Below are 22,266 nucleotides of genomic sequence, written 5' to 3' on the forward strand. Positions count from 1 at the left end.
AAAAATAGAATTCCTCTGTTTTCCAGTAGAGGTAATAATCGTTTAAAATAGGGCTTTACTTCGTGGCTCAAGTAGACACATGAGACTATGGGGGTGGCTCCTGTATGGAGAGGAGATGAGAAGGCAGATGGGGACAGAAGCTAGCTGAATGGACATGGGGAATATAGGGTGGAGAGAAGGAGTGTGCTGTCTCATTACGGGGAGAGCAATTAGGAGTATACATATATAAATTTTTGTATGAGACACTGACTTGACTTGTAAACTTTTGCGTAAAGCACAGTTGAAAAAAAAAAGAAATAACACATACAGAAAAAAAAATAGGGCTTCAATGTGCTGTGTCATTTTCTTCACTCTTAGGATTCCTATGCAAGCTATGACGTCAATGGAAATGATTATGACCCATCTCCACGTTACGATGCCAGCAACGAAAATAAGTACGTCATCTCGTCTGCTCCTTTCCTGTCTCCTTCCTTCTCTCCCTGCAGAATCACTGAGGAGTTTTCACACAGAAATGATCTAGCAGGGGTTCAGGAGGTAGGCACTTCCCTGCCCGTCCGGGGCTCTTCCAGGGGTCGGAAGCCTCACCTGCGTAGTCCTCCAGGCACAAGGCAGCTTCTGTGGACCTCGCCTCTTCCTTAGGGGTCGTCACCTCTGTTGCTCAGCTGAAGAAAAATATTACAAACATTGCTCCTGTTTCCAACCTTGTTGGACAATTTGTGGAAAAAAAAAATTACCCTTAAATAATCCAGTGGGCCCCAGGACCTGCTGTTTTAAAATGCCATTTGCCCTCCACAGAAGGATCCTTGGTAGTGCAGTGGTTAAGCGCTGGGCTGCTAGCCAAAAGGCTGGCGGTTGGAACCCACCAGCTGTTCTATGGGAGAAAGATGTGGCAGTCTGCTGCCATAAAGATTACAGCCTTGGAAGCCCTATGGTGCAGTTCTCCTCTCTCCTATAGGGCTGTTATGAGCCGGAAGGGCCCCAGTGGAGCACACAGCTCCTCTGACTCCACCTACAATCTGATATGCGTGTGGAGAGAGCAAAGGCGTGAGGTTGGGTACTACTGGGTCCAAATCCCAGCTCACTACTTATGGGCTGTGTGACTTTGTGCAAGTTGCTTACCTTTGCTGAATCTGTGTCCCGATCTCAGAGATTTTTCTGTGGGGGTCACCCTGCTCACCTCCCAGAGTTGTGAGGCATGAGATGAGATGTGTGAGCACCTCGTAGGGTGTGGGGCTCTCAGTGGGAGCTCAGTAAATGGCAGTGGTAACTACCATCCCTGAGCACGTGCAGGCAGTGGGGCCGCGGTGATGAGGAGACTCATGCAGCGTCCGTGACAACCGCCCTAGGGTTGGAGCCCAGGCTCCCAAGTCCTAAAGCCATGAGCGAATTTGCCGTGCCTGACCTGTCCCTTCTGTGTCAGTGCACCCCACACCCTGAGCTCTTACCATTCTTTCACAAGTATTCAGAGGAAAACAACAAGAGCCCTGTCTCTGTACCCACTGTTGACATGACAAGGTGCTACCTCTCTCCACGGTTCCGACTCATAGTGACCCCGTGTACAACAGAATGAAACACTACCCGGTCCTGTGCTATCCTCACAAGGTGGACTCTACTTTGAGAAGCCAGCCCTACCCCAGTCATACTCCCTTCATACTGTTCCAATTTTCAGTGGATTCACATCTGTGGCTGAAATGCTGGTGCCCGGACTGTGCTGTGCGGGGAGGCTGGGCTGGGCTCACGTGTTGAACAAAGCAGCCCCGGAGGCCCTGGCTCTCCTGCTCACATCCCAGGATGCCTTTCCCACTCAGTGGTGCCAACAGCACCCGGGGCGAAGGGGCTCTGTGTTCCGGGCACATGTCCAGGGGGCAGAAGGGAATGATCTAGATCCATGCACTGACCCCTGAAGGGCAGAACTGACTACTGTGTGAGACACTGGGCCACGTGACTGTTAGCAGCGCCGGTCACTGCCGTGCAAGCTCCGGAGGATATGGGTGACTCTCTTCCAAAGGCTGAGTGCACAAACCAGGAGTGTTTTTAAAGGCGATTTTAAATTTGAATCAATGATTCTAATCCCCAGTGGAGTCCTCTCAAAGGCATGCTGTTTAAAGTCACCCGTACTTTGGCCTCTGCCGGAAGAACTGACATGAGCAGCATATTCAAAAATGGGGTCATTGCTGAGAAAAGCAGTTTATTTGGGGGTAATTTCTTCACAGTCCCCCAGATGCTGTTGTATATTCAATTTAGAGCTTTCTTCTCCGGCTCCTACTTAAGTGGGAAGGATGGAAGACTGTCCTGAGGTGAGAGTGGATGGATGAGACATAAAGTACCGTTTGCTCGTTCTTTCATGCTGTCCGTGAAACCTTTATGACGTGCCTGTGTGTGTCAAGCACTGTGTTAGTCACAGGAGACACAGCATGGAGGCCTAGTGGCCCCTGCCCTCCCCTAAACCCTAGTCCAGCACACCAACAACAGGTGCTGTGGATGCCAGGAGACTGGCCCTGGGCCCTTGGAGCAGGAGCTGCTAGCTCAGACTTGGGGGTCAGGGAAGGCTTCCTGGAAGAGACAATCCCAGAGCCGACGCCCACCATTTGAGGACTGTTGGGAAGGCCTGTGGGTCTGAGCAATGTGGCAGGTCCAGGGTGTGCAAGGCCTGGCTGAGCTCCTTTCATAGCAGCTGTCAGAGGCGGTGCTGATGAGAGAGCAAAAAGGGGACTTTGCTGTCTGTCCTGGACTTAGGAAAATCCATCTCGTCATGTGAGAACTAAGCAACACACTGAACTCGTAACTGTATTTCCTCCTTTGCTTCAGACACGGTACTCGGTGTGCAGGAGAAGTTGCCGCCTCAGCCAATAACTCCTACTGCATCGTGGGCATCGCGTACAACGCAAAGATAGGAGGTAAGGTCCCAGGTGCTCAGCTCGGGAGCCGAGGGGCTGGGAGGAGCTGAGGGGCTGGGAGGGGCCAGAAAGCATCCCTGCCTGCAGGGCTTCTTGGCAGCATCCTCCTCTTTTTGCTTGGCAGTTTCAGACCCCAGGCCTGAAGTAGCAGCTGCCCCATCCTACGGCCCAGGCCACCAGGGCAAAGAGAGGTCAGGGCCTCCTCTTTCTGCCTTCTGGTTTCTAGTCCTGCAGGCTTCCATGCTGCTGCCCGTTGGGCCACTCCACAATGCCCGGGTGCTGTCCTCTGCCCACAGGCCTGCAGTGGCCCCTCTCACTTCCAAGACAGGGTTTACTTTTACCTGGGATGACAGGCCTTTCCCAGGATCCAGCCCCACTCGAGCCTGATCACCCACTTCAGCACCTGACCCTGAGCTTTAGCCATAGTGCCATAGTGTCCCCCAGACACACCTGGTCATCCCTATCCATGCCCAGGCTTGCAACACTCTGCCCCAGGGCCCCCTCCCTTCCCCTCCATTGGCTCAGCCCTCCCATGATGTGTGGCCAGCTCACGCCCCTCTACTCTGTGAAGCACTCCCCGGATCCAGACCGCTCCGCTTCTTGTTCGCCAAGGAAGTCAGAGCTCTCCCAGGCATGTCATTGGGTCATTGTCCTGCCTGCCCTGGGTGTCTCTGCTTTGTTATTTAGCTTTTCACATTTGTAAGTCACGCTTCTCTTGATGGGTTGGGCTTTGTACAGAGAGCACCTGTGACGTCATCATCTGCTCACACCTGAGGTTAGAGGTGCGGGGGTTCAGGCCATCAGCAAGTCTCCCAAGTGCCAAGTGCCGGCAGGTGCATATCACTGAGCCACAGCTGAACCTGTGAGCAGCCTCAGAGGACTGCCACTCCACCTGACTCTCAGTTTGTCTCTCACCTTGAAGGCACTCATGCTCACACAGGTGGCCTCGCAGGAAAGCTGCCTCCCCTGGGCACTGCCTGGCCCTCTGCTTGACCTTTGCAGGGGCAGCTGCAGCCCCCCCACCCCCGGCCCCACCTATGAGCTGCACAAGGTGGTGAGGGTGGCCAGGGCTTCCCTGGATCACTCAGCCCTTGGGAAGTTTCTTGAGTTTTTAAAAAAGGTTCCCAGCTTTTACTTAATTAGAACTCTGCCTTTCCCCCTGGAAATCTGTGCAGTGGTTCAGATTTGTCATTCTATGACAAAATTAACCCCCAAGAGTGGGGTCTCAGTTAGCTAGTGCTGCTGTAACAGAAATACCACAAATGGGTAGCTTTAAAGAATAGAAATGTATTATCTCACAGTTTAAAACCAAAACCAAACCCACTGCCATTGAGTCGATTCCAACTCATAGCGACCCTATAGGACAGAGTAGAACTGCCCCATAGAGTTTCCAGTTTAGGAGGCTAGAAATTTGAATGCAGGATGCCGGCTCTAGGGGAAAGCCCAGCATTCCTCAGGTCCTTGGCAATCGCTATGTGGCATCTATCTTCCCACAGTTGTGTCTGCTTGTCTGTCTCTGTGCTGCTCTTTAAACCACTCAGAAGTGACTAGGTTTAGGACACTCCCTGCACTGGTGTGGCCTCATTAGCATAACAAAGAAAACCCTATTTCCAAATAGGATTCGGTATAGGAGTCAGGACTTTAAAACATTTTGGAGGGTCACAATTCAATCCATGGGAGTATGTTCTTCAGAACAAACCAGGAAGCTCTGTCAACTGGCCTCATTCCTCTGTGGCTGGACAGTTCTTTTACGCTGAGATGTGAAAGTTCTCCCTGGAGCCTCTTGTGGTGAGGGAAGACTGAAAAGTCTCCCCAGGAGCTGTCAAATCCTACTGGCCAGACACCGCTCCCGTTTCCACTACCCACTGTCCGTGTGTCCTTGGACAGCAAGATTTCCTCACCTGTGGAGGGACAATCAGTGATGTGGCTGCCTTCCCACGTTTGTTGGGACATGAAGCGAGATACCACATGTGACAGCATCTGGCTTGGCTCTGGGCTGAGTCTGTAGGGAGCTGCTGAGCATCTCGTCCCTCTTTCTGAAACACTCAGAGGGAAAATAAAACGCTGTTGCTTTGAGCAAGGGGGTATACCCTACTTTTGGGCTTTTTAAACCTTGCTCCTCAAAGTCAGCCTCTGGACTAGGGGCATGGACATCACCTGGAGCTGTGATAAATGCAGAATCCTAGCCCCACCCCAGATGTACTGAATCAGAACCGGCAGAGGGTTCGTCCACAAATAACCATTTGAGAAGTGCTTGCTTAGAAGGCTTTCTGGAGTCCTGCGGGTAGGTAATACCTACCTTACGGGTCATGATGAATCAGTGAAAGTCACCCCCATAGAGAACCTCCCAGAGGAAAAGAGGTGTACAATAAATAGCAGGTTGGTATCATTAGGTAGCTGTATGCTCGTTGCAATTGTATACCTGTCTCCCAGATTCTGGAGAGAGCACCTCCACTTCCAGGGCTTGGGAACGGGAATATTTCAAATTAGTGCATGTGTCACGTGTCTAACACTGTGCTAGTCACTGAGCAGGTGAATAAAGGGATGACAGACACAGTTCTGGGCTTCTAGGAGCTTAGTCTTTGGGTGAATGACTTAATGATCCACATCGAAGGCACGGCAAAAGTGATAGCATACAACTTCTAAAATGAGGTCGTAAATGACATTGCTGTTTCCTTTTCTCATGATTGCTTGCAATAGGGGAAGCTACCATGTTGCTTCAAACAACCCTATGGAGCGGTCTGCCTGATGAAGAAAAAGGACCAAGTACTGAAGTGAGAGAAGGAGTACAGAACCAAGTACTGAAATGAGAGAGGCAATCAGGAAGCCCCAAGGAGTGGTAGGGCAAGCAGTCAGTGAGGGCAGAAGCATGTGGTCTAGCTTCTTTGCCCCAGGAGACGTGGGGAGTGCCCTCAGAGAAGAAATTATGTGTATGTGGATCATAGCTAGTATGGTTCTCTTCTTTGAAGAATCCAATCCCGTATATGCCTCTGCCTTCTTCTGATTGCTATTTAATGCCCTTAAAAAGCTGTTTTTAAAAAATATATATTTTGTTCAGAGTTTATAATTATTATCTTGAGAAGAGTTAGCCTGATATAAGCTACTCTCCCTTCACTAAAACTAAAACTTGTGGTGTATATTTCTTTACCAAATAAATGGGGTATCAGTTATCTATTGCTGCATGACGGTTACTCCAAAATGTAGTGGCTTAAAAAACAAACATTTGTTATCTAACACAGGGTCACTTGTGAGGGTCATTTGTAAGGGTCACTTGTGAGGTTGATGACCCTGATCCTAGTCACCCTCAGGGTCACTTGTGAGATTGCAGTCAAGCTATTGGCCATGGCTTCAGTCTGAAAGCTTGACTTGGGCTGGATGATCCACTTCCAATATGGCTCATTCACGTGGCCATTGGCTGGAGTCCTCATCCCATGCGAACCACTGTATTGGCAGGAAGCCTCTATTCCTCACCACACAGACCTCTCCAAAGAGTTGTTTGAATGTCCCCACAACACGGTAGCTTTCCCTATTGCAAGTGATTCAAGAGAGAGAACAAGGAAGAAACAGCAACGTCTTTTATGACCTAATAGTAGAAGTTGCACGCTATCACTTTCGTCATTCGTTAGGTGCGGGTCATTAAGTCTATCACACACTCAAGGGGGGAGAAACCAGACTGCACTTTTTGAAGGAAAGAGTGTCACAAAATTTGTGGACACAGTTTAAAATCATCATAGATTGGCTAATGAAAATTGAACTGCATATTTACATAATTGGAATAAAATTGTCTGCCAACTTTCATGGTAAAATGTCACGTGTTCCTCAAAGTTTTATCACATAAAAATAATTTAATCAGATGAAAGAAGTAGTGAAACTCTCCAAATTATATCTTTAAAATAACATTCTTGCTAGAACATTACTGATCAGTCAAGATAACTCCAAACTATATGTAATGTTTTACTGCAGTACAGAATAGTACGAAGAAGAAAGTAAAAATACCATCTAGATCCCAGTGAAAATAGAAATAGCCAGCACTTCCTGAGTGCCTGCTGTGTACAGTAAAACTGTGAAAGCCAAAACCTGTATAAGGTGGAAACCTGTCAGAGAAGGAAAACTAAGACATTTTCCACTAATACAGAATGATAGAAAAGTGGTAAGACTATACCCTGTCAAAGGCAGAAAACTCTTGAAACCCGGAAAAACAAGGCAGCTCCATCTAGTTCTGGCTTTCACAGGCTTCATGTAGTAGGCACTAATCTAAGGTACTATCTCTATAGGTACTATCTTACATAATCTTCACAAAATACTATGACGTAGGCCTGTTATTATCCCCATTTTACAGAAGAGGGACAAAAAGTTTAAGTAATTTGCCCAAGATCAAATCAAGGCTACTGCAGACCCCAGCTCTTAACCTCTACTGTTTAACTGATATTTTTAAACCGTATGTAGGGAGTAGTCCCTGGGTGGCACAAATGGGTAAGCACCGGAATGCTAACTGAAAGATTGGCGGTTCGCACCCACCCGGAGGTGCTTCTGACAAAGATTGGCGGTTCGCACCCACCCAGAGGTACTTCTGACGTAAGGCCTGACTGTCTGCTTCTGAAAGGTGACAACCTTGAAAACTCTATGGAGCAGTTCTGCTCTGCACACTTGGGGTTGCCGTGAGTCGGAATCGACTCAACAGCAACTAACAGCAACAACGATATGGACAGATGGTTAAATAAATGGATGGATATTCTTTCATTAACATGGGATGTTCCTTCATTAACGTGGGAGCATACCTGTTTTTAGTAACAAGTATTAAGTTTAATTTTATGTGAACTTGACAGGAGGAAGAAATTCAGATGAAGCTTAAAAACTTCTGAACTGCAAATTTAATTTTCTACCAGTTTTTATTTTGTTTAGTGTTGAATTTTATGCTTCATTTATTGAATTTATATTTACTGTTGTGTGGACCTAACAGAAGAAAAAGAAACTGTCTTAGTCATCCTGCCATAACAGAAATACCACAGGTGGATGGCTTTAACAAAGAGAAATTTATCTTTTCACAGTCGAGTAGGTTCCAAGTCTAAATTCAGGGCATTGGCTCCAGGGGAAGACTGTTTCTCTCTTTCAGCTCTGGAGCAAGGTCCTTGTCCTCAATCTTACCCTGGTCGAGGAGCTTCTCAGATGCAGGGACCCCATGTCCAAAGGGCACATTCTGCTCCTGGTGCTGCTTTCTTGGTGGTATGAGGTCTCCAACTCTGCTTGCTTGCCTTTCCTTCTATCTCTTGAGATAAAAGGTGGTATAGGCCACACCCCAAGGAAAGTCCCTTTACCTTGGATCAATGAGGTGACCTGAGTAAGGGTGGTATTACAATCCCACCCTAATCCTCTTAACATAAAATTACAATTACAAAATGGAGGACAACCACACATGGCCTAACCAAGTTGATACATTTTTGAGGGGACATAATTCAATCCATGACAGAAACTAAGTTGAAATGAAGAATAAACTTCAGCTTATATTTCACTACCATGAAATATTTTCTCAAATATCCCTCTGAGGTTATTAAAAAATGTATGAAAACCATTAAGAGGCCAGAGTTACTGATTTGGTTTTAATTACATGTTTCCAATATTAGGTAATTAGCACTTCAGTTTCTTCTCACTTCTTCTCCCCCATGCCCCAATTTTAGCGGTGTTTTTAAACATTGTCAGGTTCAACATCAACATTTACTTCAGTTATTGATGCCCAGTTATTTAGACTTTGTTCTATATTTAAGTGAAGTAAACATGTTCACCACCATCATTTTCAGCACTTTTCCTTCCTGATTCGTCTTTTAATTCACTGGATTTCATCACTGAGTAGCTTTTTTCTTTCCATTTTAGCTTTTTAGCCTTTTAATTCCTACAGAATTTATTTCTGTGAATGGTGTAAAAGAAACATCTTTTTTTTCCCCAAGATTAATGTTCTGAGATCTCTACATGCTACCTACCCTTATCACCCTTATTCCCATGCATACATTCGGTTCTCCATTATGGTTCATTAATCTGTTTCTTTTTAATTCCTGAACAATGCCACACTGTTTTCACTGTTATAGTTCAGGAGTTTTGTTTGTTTTTATCTTTCATAGCTGATAGGACAAATTTCTCTTTAAGCTTCTTTTGCAAAAGTTTCTTGGCTATTGCACATTTTCTCTTTCAGATGAATTTAAGCATCTGCTTGTCAGGTTCCGTAAAAAAAATCCTGTTGGGGTCTTGATTAGGAATGCATGGAAATTATAGATTAATTTGGGGAGAATTGACATCTTTATAATATTGAGTTTTCCCATCCAGGAACATGGCATGTTTTTACCTATTCAGGTGTTCTTTTACATCCTTTTTAAAAGTTTTATGACTTTCTTCATATCAATCTTACACATTTCTGGTTAGTTTATATCTAGTTTTGTGTTTTTTAAAAATTATATTTCTAATGGGTCATTATTAGACCGTATATAGAAAAGCTGTTGGTTTTTGTGTATTAACTTTTTTTTTTTAATCTGGCTGCTGCCTTATTGAACTCTTATTAGTGAAATTGTTTTTTTCCTTAATTCTCTTGGCTTTTATAAATAGATGTAAATAATAGCTATTTATAAAAAATGGTGGTGTTTTCAATGTTAATAACTCCCTTTTTTTTTTCTTGGCTTATTTCAGTGTATAGGGTCTCCTAATGATTATCGAATAGTAGTGGTTTATAGGTTTGTTGTTTTACTTCTGACTTACACAGGAATTTCTCTGATTTTATATAATTTGTAGATATCTTCAGTAGGTTTCCTGTAGTTACTCTTTATCAAATTAAAGAAATTTTATTATATTCCTAGTTTCCGAAGATCTTTGATAAGGAATGAATATTGAATTTTATTACATGCTTTTTTTTTTAAGCCTCTAATGAATTTTTCCACTTTACTGCTTATTTGATCTATTTTGTTTAGTAAATTACATTAATTGATTTCTTAGCACTGGGAATTTTATTTTTCCATTCTTGGAGTAAATCCTATTTGATCATGAGTATTGTTCTTTTAATACACTGCTGAATTCATTTTGTCAATATTTAACGTATGATTTTTGCATCTTTATTTATAAGATAGATTCAGCTGTCTTTTGTGATCTCTCTCTCCAGTGGGGTATCACAGCTAAGCCGGCCTTATAGAATGAATTAGGAAGCTTTCTGTCTTTTTCTGTGCCCTGAAACAGTTTCATATATTATAGACATTGTTTTTTTGAAATGTTGGTAGAGTTGATTAATAAATCTGATTGGACATGGTAACTTTTTGTCTATTCATTTGCTATTTCTCCTTGAGAAAATTTTGGTGAAGTTTTCCTAGAAAATCATCCTTTCTGCAGATTTTCGATCGTATTTTCATAATTTTTTAAAATGTTCTTTATATTGATAGTTTGAATTGTTCCTAATTAATTTGTATCATCTTTTTTTTTCTCTTGATCAAACTAATGAAAAAAATTACTTTTTTTTAATGGACTTTTTCAGAGAACTAGCTCTTGATTTTTTTGTTTGAGATATTTTCTATTTCATAAATTTCTGCTTTTCTTTGTTACTAATTCCTCCAGATTTTTCATTTTTATTGTTTTTTTTTCCTCCTAGCTACTTAAATGGAATGCCTAGTTCTTTATTTTCAGCCTTTTACATGTTCTGATAAATACCTAAGGCTCTATGCATCTGCCTGTCATTACATGTCACTGGCCTAATTATGCAGTGCTCTTATTGTTAATCATTTCTGATCATTTTTAATTTCAACTTTGGTTTTTCTCTTTTACCCAAGAGTTGTTTAGAAACAACTGGATAATTTTTTTTGGCACTCTTTTTGTTACTAATTTTTAACTTTATTGCCTTGGGCTCAGAGACTGTGTTCTGTATAATTCTGTTTTTTGAAATTTGTTGAGATTTTCTTTGACGTCTATTACCTGCTCCATTTTGGTAAATATTCCCATGGGTATTTGAAGAGTATTTTTATTCTATGCTTATTGAGTGCAATAATCTATATATATTCTATCAAAGGTTTTAACTGGTGCCCCACAAGCAGCCTCTGGCCGGCAAGTGTGTTTTGTTTGACCCACATGGTGTTTTTTAAAAACTTGAGCAAACATTTACAAATCAAGAACTTTTACGTAAAAATAAGGATTTGGGGTTTCTCTTGAAAACTCAGAACATCTGGTGATGCTAGGCCCTCATTTCTTCATGGCAGTGATTGGCTGAAGCAGCACAAGCTGCCCCTTTCAAAGGGCCAGCACCACCCCCAATTTAATAGACCTGGACATTTTACCCATTTTACTCTGCCTGCCTGGTGCCTGTAGGTGTCTGAGTTTGTCATGTGTCACCTGTCCCCTTCAGAAGTTCTGAAGACTTTTGTATTTTTTCTGCCTGATCTATTTCACAGAAGGGATGTTGGTCCCCATGATGATTATAGATTTGTCAGTTTCTTTCAGTTTTTGCCCGTACGTATTTCATAACGGAAACCCTGGTGGCATAGGGGTTAAGGGCTACGGCTGCTAACCAAGAGGTCAGCAGTTTGAATCCGCCAGGCGCTACTTGGAAACTCTATCGGGCAGTTCTACTCTGTCCTATAGGGTCGCTATGAGTTGGAATCAACTCGACAGCAGTGGGTTTGGTTTGGTTTGGTTTATATTTCATAACGATATTATAAGGTGCACAAAAGATGGTTATTTCTTCTTGGCACACGGAATCTTTCATTAATATAAAATCTTGTCTTTGTCTTTTTTTTTTTTTTTCCTTTCATTCTTTCCTTTAATCGTACTTTGGCTGATACTAATATTGCCACACCCACTGAGTTACTTTATCTTCACTTTTATCATGTATTTTTCATTCCCTTATTATTAACCTTGAAGCCCTGGTGGCATAGTGGTTAAGATCTTGGCTGCCAACCAAAAAGGTCAGCAGTTTGCATCCACCAGCCGCTCCTTGGAAACCCTATGGGGCAATTCTACCCTGTCCCATAGGGTCGTTGTGAGTCAGAATCAACTGTTCATCAGTGAGTTTTTGGTTTATTGTTAACCTCAGTTTTGTAAGCAGAATGTTTTGAATTTTTTAAACATAATCTAGATGTCTCTTTAAAGAGGAAATTTGATATATTCACCCATGTCCTGCTTTCAGATAGTTTTGGATTTATTCCTGTCATTGTATTTTGTTTTCTCTTTACCATACTCCTATTTTTTTTAATAACTGTTTTTCTTTCTTTTGCTTCCCTGCCTTTTGCTGGATAGATGTATTTTTCTTCTCTCCTTTTTTTTTTTTTTTCTTCTATTGGCTTGAAGGTTTCACATACTAATTATTCTGTTTTTATGTCTTACCCTGAAGCTTTTAACACAATATTTGAATTTATATTTTCTACACTACATACATTAACTCATTCCAATCCGCTTCTCCTGAGCAAAGCAAGAGCCTTACTATAGCTCCACCTCCCTCCGCTGTTTTCTCCTCTCCCTGATCACCTCCCAAAATCGGGATCATCCAGGATTTTAAATCCACATCGTTATTCACATTTGTATATTAGGCATCAACGATTACATAAGCGTAATTATAAAAGCAGGCCATTTTCTTAGGCCATCATTTTTTCTTGCATCTTATATCTTTCTTTTATATATATTTTTTCTTTTACTAGATTTTTCTCCTCTACTAAATCATTCATTCTTTCAAAGAACATTTTTTAGTGGTTGCTGCATATGTGGATGGTTATATAGAAAATAAACTTTCTGAGTCCTCAAAGTCTAAAAATGTATTTTTCTCCTACAAATTTGGCTGGTTTAGATTTTAAGTTCAGAATAATTTTCACTCAGAGTTTTAAATAATATTGCCCCATGGTCTTTTGGCACCCAATGTTGCTGATGAGAGGTCTGACGCCAATATTAATTTTTGTTGCTTCGTAGTTAACTTGTTTCATCTTGGGAAGGTTTAGGACTTTTTCCTCCTTCTTTGGTGTTCTAGGACTCAATTTCTGTGTGTCTAGATGAGTCTGTTTTCATTAATCTTCTCTGACTGTCAGTGGGCTTTTTTTTTTATATGTGATTTTTATTGTGCTTTAAGTGAAAGTTTACAAATCAAGTCAGTCTCTCACACAAAAACCCGTATACACCTTCCTACGCACTCCCAATTACTCTCCCCCTAATGAGACAGCCCAGTCTCTCCCCCCACTCTCTCTTTTCATGTCCATCTCACCAGCTTCTAACCCCGTCCACCCTCCCATCTCCCCTCGAGGCAGGAGATGCCAACATAGTCTCAAGTGTCCACCTGATCCAAGAAGCTCACTCCTCACCAGTATCCCTCTCCAACCCATTGTCCAGTCCAATCCATGTCTGAAGAGTTGGCTTTGGGAGTGATTCCTGTCCTGGGCCAACAGAAGGTCTGGGGACCATGACCACTGGGGTCCTTCTGGTCTCAGTCAGACCATTAAGTCTGGTCTTATAAGAATTTGGGGCCTGCATCCCTCAGTGGGTTTTTTTAAGCTGATGACTCGTGAGCTTGGTTTTAGGAAATTCTTCTGTTATTTATTTTATTTCATTTGCTTTATTTTCCTTCATTCCATTCTTCTGGAACTCTTATTAGACAGATAGGATAAAAATTGTGTCAAATTTATATACCAATTTGGAGAGAATTTACATCTTTACTCTGTTGAGTCATCCAGTCCATGAACATGGTATGTATCTCCATTTATTTAAATCTTCTTTAATTTTTGGTTTTTGGTTTTTTAAATTTCTTTCATCAGTATTGTGTAGTTTTCAGCATATAAATCCTATATGTGTTTTGTTAGATTTATACACATTCATTTCTTTTAGTGATCGTTGTTGTTGTTGCTAAGTGTCATCAAGCCGGTTCTGACTCATTGAGACCCTAGGTACAACAGAACGAAACACTGCCTGATCATATGCCATCCTCACAATCATTGCTATGCTTGAGCCCATAGTTGCAGCCACTGCGTCAGTCTATCTCATTGAGGGTCTTCCTCTTTTTCACTGACCTTTTACTTTTTCGAGCATGACGTCCTTCTCCAGGAACTGGTTCATTCTGATAACACGTCCAAAGTACTTTAGACAGAGCCTCACCATCCTCATGTCTAAGGAGTGTTCTGGCTGTACTTCTTGCAAGACGGATTTTTTCGTTTAACTTTGTCCGTTTAGTTCTTTTAGTGATAGTAAACCGTATGTATTTTTAATTACAGTGTCCATGTGTTCGTTGTTAGCATATAGAAGTACTTTTTTTTTTTTTTTTTATATGATAATCTTGTATCCTTTACCCTTGCTGGACTAATTTATTTGTTCTAGGAGTTTTTGTAGATTCCTTGAGATTTTCTCCTTAGATAATCATGTCATCTGCATTTAGGGGCAGTTTTATTTCCTCCTTTCTGATCTGTATCTTCTATTTCCTTTTCTTGTCCAATTTCATTGGCTAGAATTTCCAACCTATGTTGAATAACAATGGTGAGAGCAGAGATCCTTGCCTTGTGCCTAATCTTAAGCAGACAGCATTCAGACTATCACCATTAAGAATACTGTTACCTGTAGATCTTTTCTAGATGTTCTTTATCAAGTTGAGGATCTTTATCTCCAGTCCTATTTTTCTGAGAGTTTTTAACATGAATGGGTGTTGAATTTTGCCAATGGTTTTCCTTCATTGATTGATATGATCATGAGATTTTTCTCCTTTAATCTGTTAATGGGTGGATTATACTGATCGATTTTCAAATATTTAACCAGGCTTGCATCCCTGGAATAAATTCCACTGGTCATGTGCATAATTTAAAAAAATATGTATATATTACTGAATTCTGTTTGTATTTTGTTAACAAAATTCTGAATTGTGTTACGGAATTTTGCAACTATATTCATGAGAGTTATTGGTCTCTAGTTTTCTTTTGTACTGTATTTGTCTGGTTTTGGTGTCAGGGTAATAGCAGCTTCATTAAATAAAACGAAAAGTATTTCCTCCTCTTCTGTATTTTGGAAGTGATTGTGTAGAATTGGTATTAATTCTTTCATAAACTTTTGGTAGAATTCTCCAGTGAAACCGTATGAACCTTGGGGGACATAATTCAATACATGACAAACCTGAAGATTTATTTTTTGGGCTTTTTTAATTATTCTTATGAATTCAACTTCTTTAATATTTTTAGGAATATTCAAACAATCCACTTAATATTGGTTGAGTTGTGGTAGTTTGTATTTTTTGAAGACGTAGTCTATTTTGTCTAATTTGTTCAATTTTTGTGTGTAGAGTTATTTTAGTACTACCTTATTATGCTTTTGATGTTTGCATAGTCTGTGGTGATATCCTCTGTTTTATTTCTGATATTGGAAATTTGTGTCTTCTCTCTTTTTCTTTGTCAATTTATCAATTTTATTGATCGTTTCACAGAACCAGCTCTTTGTTATATTTATGTTCCCTATTGCTTGTCTGGTTTCAATTTCATTGTTTTATGCCCTTATCTTTATTATTTCCTTCTTTCTTACTTTGGGTCTATTTTGCTTTTCTTCTTCTAGGACCTTGAATTGGGTGTTTAGGTTATTAATTTGAGACTTTTCCTCTTTTTAATGTAAAAATATAGTGTTCTAAGTTTTCACCTCAACAATACTTTAGCCAGGTCTCACAAATTCTGATATAGTTTATTTTCATTTTTGTTCAGTTCATTTTTTTTTTTTGACGTCAAGTCTCTTTGACCCATGGATTATTAAAAAGTGTGTTGTTTAGTTTCCAAGTGTTTGTAGATTTTCTGTTATCTTTCTGTGATTGATTAGTAGTTTTATCCTGATGTGTTTGGAGAACAACTCAGTATGAGTTCAGTTCTTTTAAATTTGTTGAGGTTTGTTTTATGTCCCAGAATCTAGTATATGTATATGGGCAGTTTAAAAGAAAATGTGTATTCTGCTATTTTTAGGTGGAGTCTCCTATAAATGTTGATTAGAACCTGTTGGTTGATGGTCTTCTTGAATTCTTCTATGTCCTTGATGATTTTCTGTCTATTGTTGAGAAAGGGGTTTGAAGTCTCCAACTATAATTGTGGATTAGTCTGCTTCTTTCACTTCTATCAGTTTTTGTTGACATTTTGCCAACAATATATTTGCTGCTTATACATTTAAGTTTGCTATGTATTTTTGGTGTATTGACCCTTTTATTTTTATATAATGTCCCTTTTTGTCTCTGGAAATTTTCTTTGCCCTGAAGCCTGCTTTATCTAATATTAATATAGCTACTCCTGCTTTCCTTTGATTAATGTTTGCATTGTACATCTTTTCCATCCTTTTACTCTCAGCCTCGTTATATTGTTATATTTGAAGTGAGTTTCTTGTAGACATCATATATTTGGGTCGTGTTTTCTTAATCCACCCTGCCAATCTCTGCCTTTTAATTGGTGTATTTAGACCATTTACATTTAATGTAATCCTTGATACATTAGGACTAAATTTTGTAATTTCGTCTTTTGTTTCCTATTTGTTCCCTCTGTTATTAGTTTCTCAATTTTCTTTTTCCTGTCTTCCTCTAGATTATGTGAACACTTTTTAGAATTTCATTTTGATTTATCTGTAGTGTTTTTTAGTATGTCTCCTTGTATAGTTTGTTTTAGTGGTTGCTGTTGTACATTATATGTACATAACTTATTGGAGTCTCCAGGTGTTGTCATTTTACCAGCTCAAGTGAGGTATAGAAACCTTACCTCCCTGTAGATATCATGATCCTCCCTGTTCATAATATAATTGCCTTAAATATTTCTCTACATACATATGTTTAAAACCACACTATACAGTGTGATAACTTTTTGCTCAGCCATTATTTCCTTGAGTAATTTTTCAGCTCTACCCTCATTCTTTTCTCTTTCTGGGACTCCTGCAGTGATAGTAACATGAGTTCTTTTGTTTTCCCACAAGGCCCTAGGCTCTGTTTGTTTGTTTTTTCTTTAGTCTGTTTTGTCTCTGTTTTTTTCGGATTGGTTAATTTCTATTCTGTCTTCAGTTCACAGTTTCTTTCCTTTGCCCCTTCAGTTCTGCTATTGAACCCATTCACTGATCTTTTTATTTTGATTACTGTGTTTTCAATTCTAAAACTTTACTTGATTCTTCTCTAAATATTATATTTCTTTGCTGAAACTTTCTGTTTATTTGTTTCTATTTTGTCTGTTTCAAGCATATTTATAATTGTCATTAAAGTATTTTTATCATGGCTGCTTTTTAAAGTCTTTGATAGGACACAAAAGCTAACTTAAAATGGATCAAGGAGCTAAATATAAAACCTAAAACTAGAAAGATCATGGAAGAAAAAACAGGGGCAATACTAGGGGCCCTAATATACAGCATAAATAGAATACCAAACATAACTAAAAATGCACAAAAAGCAGAAGATAAACTAGATAACTAGAACCTCCTAAAAATTAAACATGTATGGTCATCAAAAGACGTCTCCAAAGGAGTAAAAAGAGAACCTACAGGCTGAGAAAAAAAATTTGTTTATGATATATCCAAAAAGGGTCTAATCTCTAAAGTTTGTAGGAAACGTCAACATATCAATGAAAAAAGGCAAACAATCCAATTAAAAAATGGGCAAAGGACATGAACAGACACTTCACCAAAAACTTTTAGGCAGCCAACAAACACATGAAGAGATGCTAGCAATCATTAGCTATTCCAAAAAACCTGTTGCCATCGAGTCAATTGTGAATCATAGCAACCCTATAGGACAGAGTAGAACTGCCCCACAGGGTTTCCAAGGAGCAGCTGGTGGATTTCAACTGCTGACTTTTTGCATAGCAGCTGAGCTCTAAGCCATTGTGCCACCAGGGCTCCCATTATCCATTAAACCCATAAAACCCATTGCCGTCAAGTCTGTTCCAACTCATAATGACACTATAGGACAGAGTAGAACTCTGTCATAGGGTTTCCAAGGAGTGGCTGTTGAATTCCAACTGCAGCCTTGTGGTTAGCAGCCAAGCTTGTAACCACCGAGCCACCAGGATTCCATTAGAGAGATGCAAATCAAAACTACGATGAGAACCATCTCACCCTGGTAAGAATGGCACTGATCCAAAAATCAGAAAACAACAAATGCTGGTGAGGTTGTGGGAAGATTGGAACTCATATACACTGCTAGTGGGAAAGTAAAATGGCACAACGACTATAGAAAATGATAGAGTGCTTCCTTAAGAAGCTAGAAATAGAAATACCATATGATCCAGCAATCCCACTCCTAGGTATATATCCGAAAGAGCCATGACAAGGATAGACATATACACACCTATGTTCATTGCAGCATTATTCACAATAGCAAAAAATGGAAACAACCTAAATGCCCGTCAATGGATGAATGGATTTAAAAAAACTGTGGTATGTATACACAATGGAAAACTATGCAATGGTAAAGAATAATGATGAATTTGTGAAACATCTCACATCATAGATGAATCTGGAGGGCGTTATTCTGAGTGAAATAAGTCAATCACAAAAGAACAAATATTGGATGAGACCACTATTATAAAAAGTTTAAAACAGTTCCTCAACAGAAAGTAACATTCCTTGATGGTTATCAGGGATGAGAGGTGGAAGGGGGAAAAACCACCAACTAGATAGTGTTGTTGCTGTTAGGTGCCATCAAGTCAATTCTGACTCATAGCGATCCTATGCACAACAGAACGAAACAATGCCTGGTCCTGCTTCATCCCCACAATTCGTGCTATGCTTGAGCTCATTGTTGCAGCCACTGTGTCAGTCCATCTCATTGAGGGTCTTCCTCTTTTTTGTTGACCCTCTACTTTACCAAGCATGATGTCCTTCTTCAGTGACTGATCCCTCCTGATAACATATCTAAAGTATGTGAGGAGTGGTCTCGCCATCCTTGCTTCTAAGGAGCATTCAGGTTGCACTTCTTCCAAGACAGAGTTGCTCCTTCTTTTGGCAGTCCATGGTATGTATATTTGATATTCTTCGCCCTGTTGATATACTGCTGCAGCTGCTTTTGAATGATCTTCAGCAAAATTTTGCTTGCATGTGATATTAATGATATTGTTCAATATTTTCTACATTTGGTTGGATTACCTTTCTTGGGAATGGGCATAAATATGGATCTCTTCCAGTTGGTTGGCCAGGTAGCTGTCTTCCAAATTTCTTGTCATAGACTAGTGAACACTTCCAGCGCTGCTTCTGATTGTTAAAACATCTCAATTGGTATTCTGTCAATTCCCAGAGCCTTTTTTTCACCAATGCCTTCAGTGCAGCATGGACTTCTCCCGTGGATTCCTGATCATATGTTACCTCTTGAAATGGTTGAACCCAAACCAAAAAACGTTGACCATCGACCAATTATTTTTGGCATAGTGACTCTGTGTATTCCTTCCATCTTCTTTTGATGCTTCCTGTATCATTTAATATTTTCCCCATAGAATCCTTCACTATTGCAGCTCGAGTCTTGAGTTTTTTGTTCAGTTCTTTCAGCTTGAGAAATGCTGAGTATGTTCCTCCCTTTTGGTTTTCTGTCTCCAGGTCTTTTCACATGTCATAATAATACTTTACTTTGTCTTCTGGAGCTGCCCTTTGAAATCTTCTGGTCAGCTCTTTTACTTCCTCATTTTTTCCTTTTGCTTTAGCTACTCAATGTTCAAGAGTAAGTCTCAGAGTCTCTTCTGACATCCATTTAGATCTTTTCTTTCTTTCCTGTCTTTTCAATGACCTCTTGCTTTCTTTATGTATGATATCCTTAATATCATTCCACAACTCGTCTGGTCTTTGGTCATTAGTGTTCAACATGTCAAATGTATTCTTTAGATGGTCTCTAAATTCAGGTGGAATATAGTCAAGGTCGTGTTTTGGCTCTCGTGGACTTGTTCTAATTTTCTTCAGTTTCAGCTTGAACTTGCGTATGGGTAATTGATGGTGTGATCCCCGGTTAGCCCTTGGCCTTGATCTGACTGATAATATTGACCTTTGCCATCGTCTCTTTCCACAAATATAGTGGATTTGATTCCTGTGTATTCCATCTGATGAGGTCCATGTGTATAGTTGCCATTTATGTTGGTGAAAAAAGATATTTGCAATGAAGAAGTTGTTGATCTTGCAAAATTCAATCATGTGATCTCCAGCATCGTTTCTATCACCAAGGCCATATTTTCCAACTACCATTCCTTCTTGTTTCCATTATTCCCATTCCAATCACAAGTAATTATCAGTGCATCCTGATTGCGTGTTTGATCAATTTCAGACTGCAGAATTGATAAAAATCTTCAATTTCTTCATCTTTGGCCTCAGTGGTTGGTGCATAAATTTGAATAGTAGTCATATTAACTGGTCTTTGTTGTAGGTGTATGGTATTATCCTGTCACTGACAGCGTTGTACTTCAGGATAGATCTTGAAATGTTCTTTTTGACTATGAATGCAACACCATTCCTCTTCAATTTGTCGTTCCTGGCATAGTACATATGATTGCTTGATTCAGAATGACCAATACCAGTCCATTTCAGCTCACTAATGCCTAGGATATTGATGTTTACGCATCCGATGTCATTTTTTACAATTTCCAATTTTCCTAGATTCATACTTTGTGCATTCCATGTTCTAATTATTAATGGATGTTTGCAGCTGTTTCTTCTCATTTTGAGTCATGCCACGTCAGCAAATGAAGGCCCAGAAAGTTTGACTCCATTCACATCATTAAGGTCAACTCTACTTTGAGGAGACAGCTCTTCCCCAGTGACATTTTGAGTACCTTCCAACCCGAGGGGCTCATCTTCCAGAGTATATCAGACAGTGTTCCACTGCTATTCATAAGGTTTTCACTGGCTAATTCTTTGCAAAAATAGACTGCCGGGTCCTTCTTCCTAGTCTGTCTTAGTCTGGAAGCTCAGCTAAAACCTGTCCGTCCTGAGTGACTCTGCTGGTATTTGAATACCAGTGTTATAACTTCCAGCAACACACAAGCCCCCACAGTAAGGCAGAATGACAGATGCGTGGGAGAACTAGATGGTAGACACATGTTAACTTTGGTGGAAGGAAAGGCAATACACAATATGGGGGAAGTCAGCAGAACATGACCAAGGCAAAGAAAGACACTGAGAGATATGCAAGAATAAAAGGCAACTATGCTAAATACTACAATATATACAACCCTGCAACAACACTAATGACAAACAATTTATAAGTGAATACATAGGCAGATAGGTATGCTGAATAGGTGTGGGAGGGTGTATGAGTACATCCATGTGCATATATAAAGTTGCAGATATGTCTACATACATGCTGCTTGTCTGTGCTGCATGGATAGTCATACGTACAATGGAATACACAGGGAGCACAGTCAGGGAAACTTCTTAGACATAACCACTTAATGGAACTGAGTTACCAGGCTTGAGGGCTGAGGACCATAGTCTCGGGGAACATGTAGGTCAGTTGGCATAACATAGCTCATAAAGTCAATGTTCTACATCCTACTTTGGTGAGTAGCATCTGGGGTCTTAAAAGCTTGTGAGTAGCCATCTAAGATACAGTTACTGGTCTCTTTCTGTCCATAGCAAAGGAGAGTGAAGAAAACCAAAGACTCAAGGAAGCAATTAGTCCAAAGGATTAGTGGCCCACAGGAACCACAACCTCTACCAGCCTGAGACTGGAAGAACTAGATGGTGCCCAGCTAGCACTACCAACAGCTCTAACTGGGATCACAATAGAGGGCCTGGACAGAGTGAGAAAAAAATATAGACAACATCCAAATTAAAAAAAAAGACCAGACTTAATGGTCTGAAAGAGACTGAAGGAACCCCCAAGACTATGGCCTTTAGTCACCCTTCTAATTTGGATCTGAAGTCATTCCCGGAAATCACCTTTCAGCCAAATAGTAGACAGGCCTATAAAATAAACCGTAACACCCATGAGGGAAGTGCTGCTTAGAACAATCAACCATACAAGACCAAAAGGGCAACATTTGCCCCAAAACAAAGATAAGAAAGCAGGAATGCGCAGGAAAACCAAACGAAAAGAAATGGGGAACTCAGGGAGAGTGGTGACACATTGCAGGGATTGCAAACAATGTCACAGAACACTTTGTGTATAAGTTATTGAATGGGAAATTAATTTGCTCTGTGAACTTTTACCGATTGCACAGAAAAAGACAACAATGTCTTAAAGAACCAATTACAACGGTGTTTAAACAGAGAATACAAAATGTTATTCAGTAGAGGCAGCGATGAATATAAAATATAAAATAAATAAATCAAGTCCTGGTTAGATAATTCCGACATCCCTGTTCCATTTGAGATCTTTCTAGCTCTTGATACAATGAGTGCTTTTCAGTTGAAACCTAGACCCTTCTGTATTATATTATGAGACTCTGGATCTTATATAAACCTTCTATTT

General features: G+C 40.4%; 1 protein-coding gene across 1 annotated transcript in view; it reads left to right on the top strand.

The window, feature by feature from the left end:
- Nucleotides 1–22,266, top strand: part of PCSK6 (proprotein convertase subtilisin/kexin type 6) — a 267,283-nt gene that overhangs the window by 106,739 nt on the left and 138,278 nt on the right. Inside the window, exons 5-6 of the mRNA XM_064296238.1 lie at nucleotides 358–434; nucleotides 2,809–2,897. Of these exons, the coding sequence (XP_064152308.1) occupies nucleotides 358–434; nucleotides 2,809–2,897 (166 nt within the window). The remainder of the gene's footprint in view (nucleotides 1–357; nucleotides 435–2,808; nucleotides 2,898–22,266) is intronic.

This window comes from Loxodonta africana, chromosome 13 (genome assembly GCF_030014295.1).
Source record: "Loxodonta africana isolate mLoxAfr1 chromosome 13, mLoxAfr1.hap2, whole genome shotgun sequence".
Taxonomy (NCBI): Eukaryota; Metazoa; Chordata; class Mammalia; order Proboscidea; family Elephantidae; genus Loxodonta; species Loxodonta africana.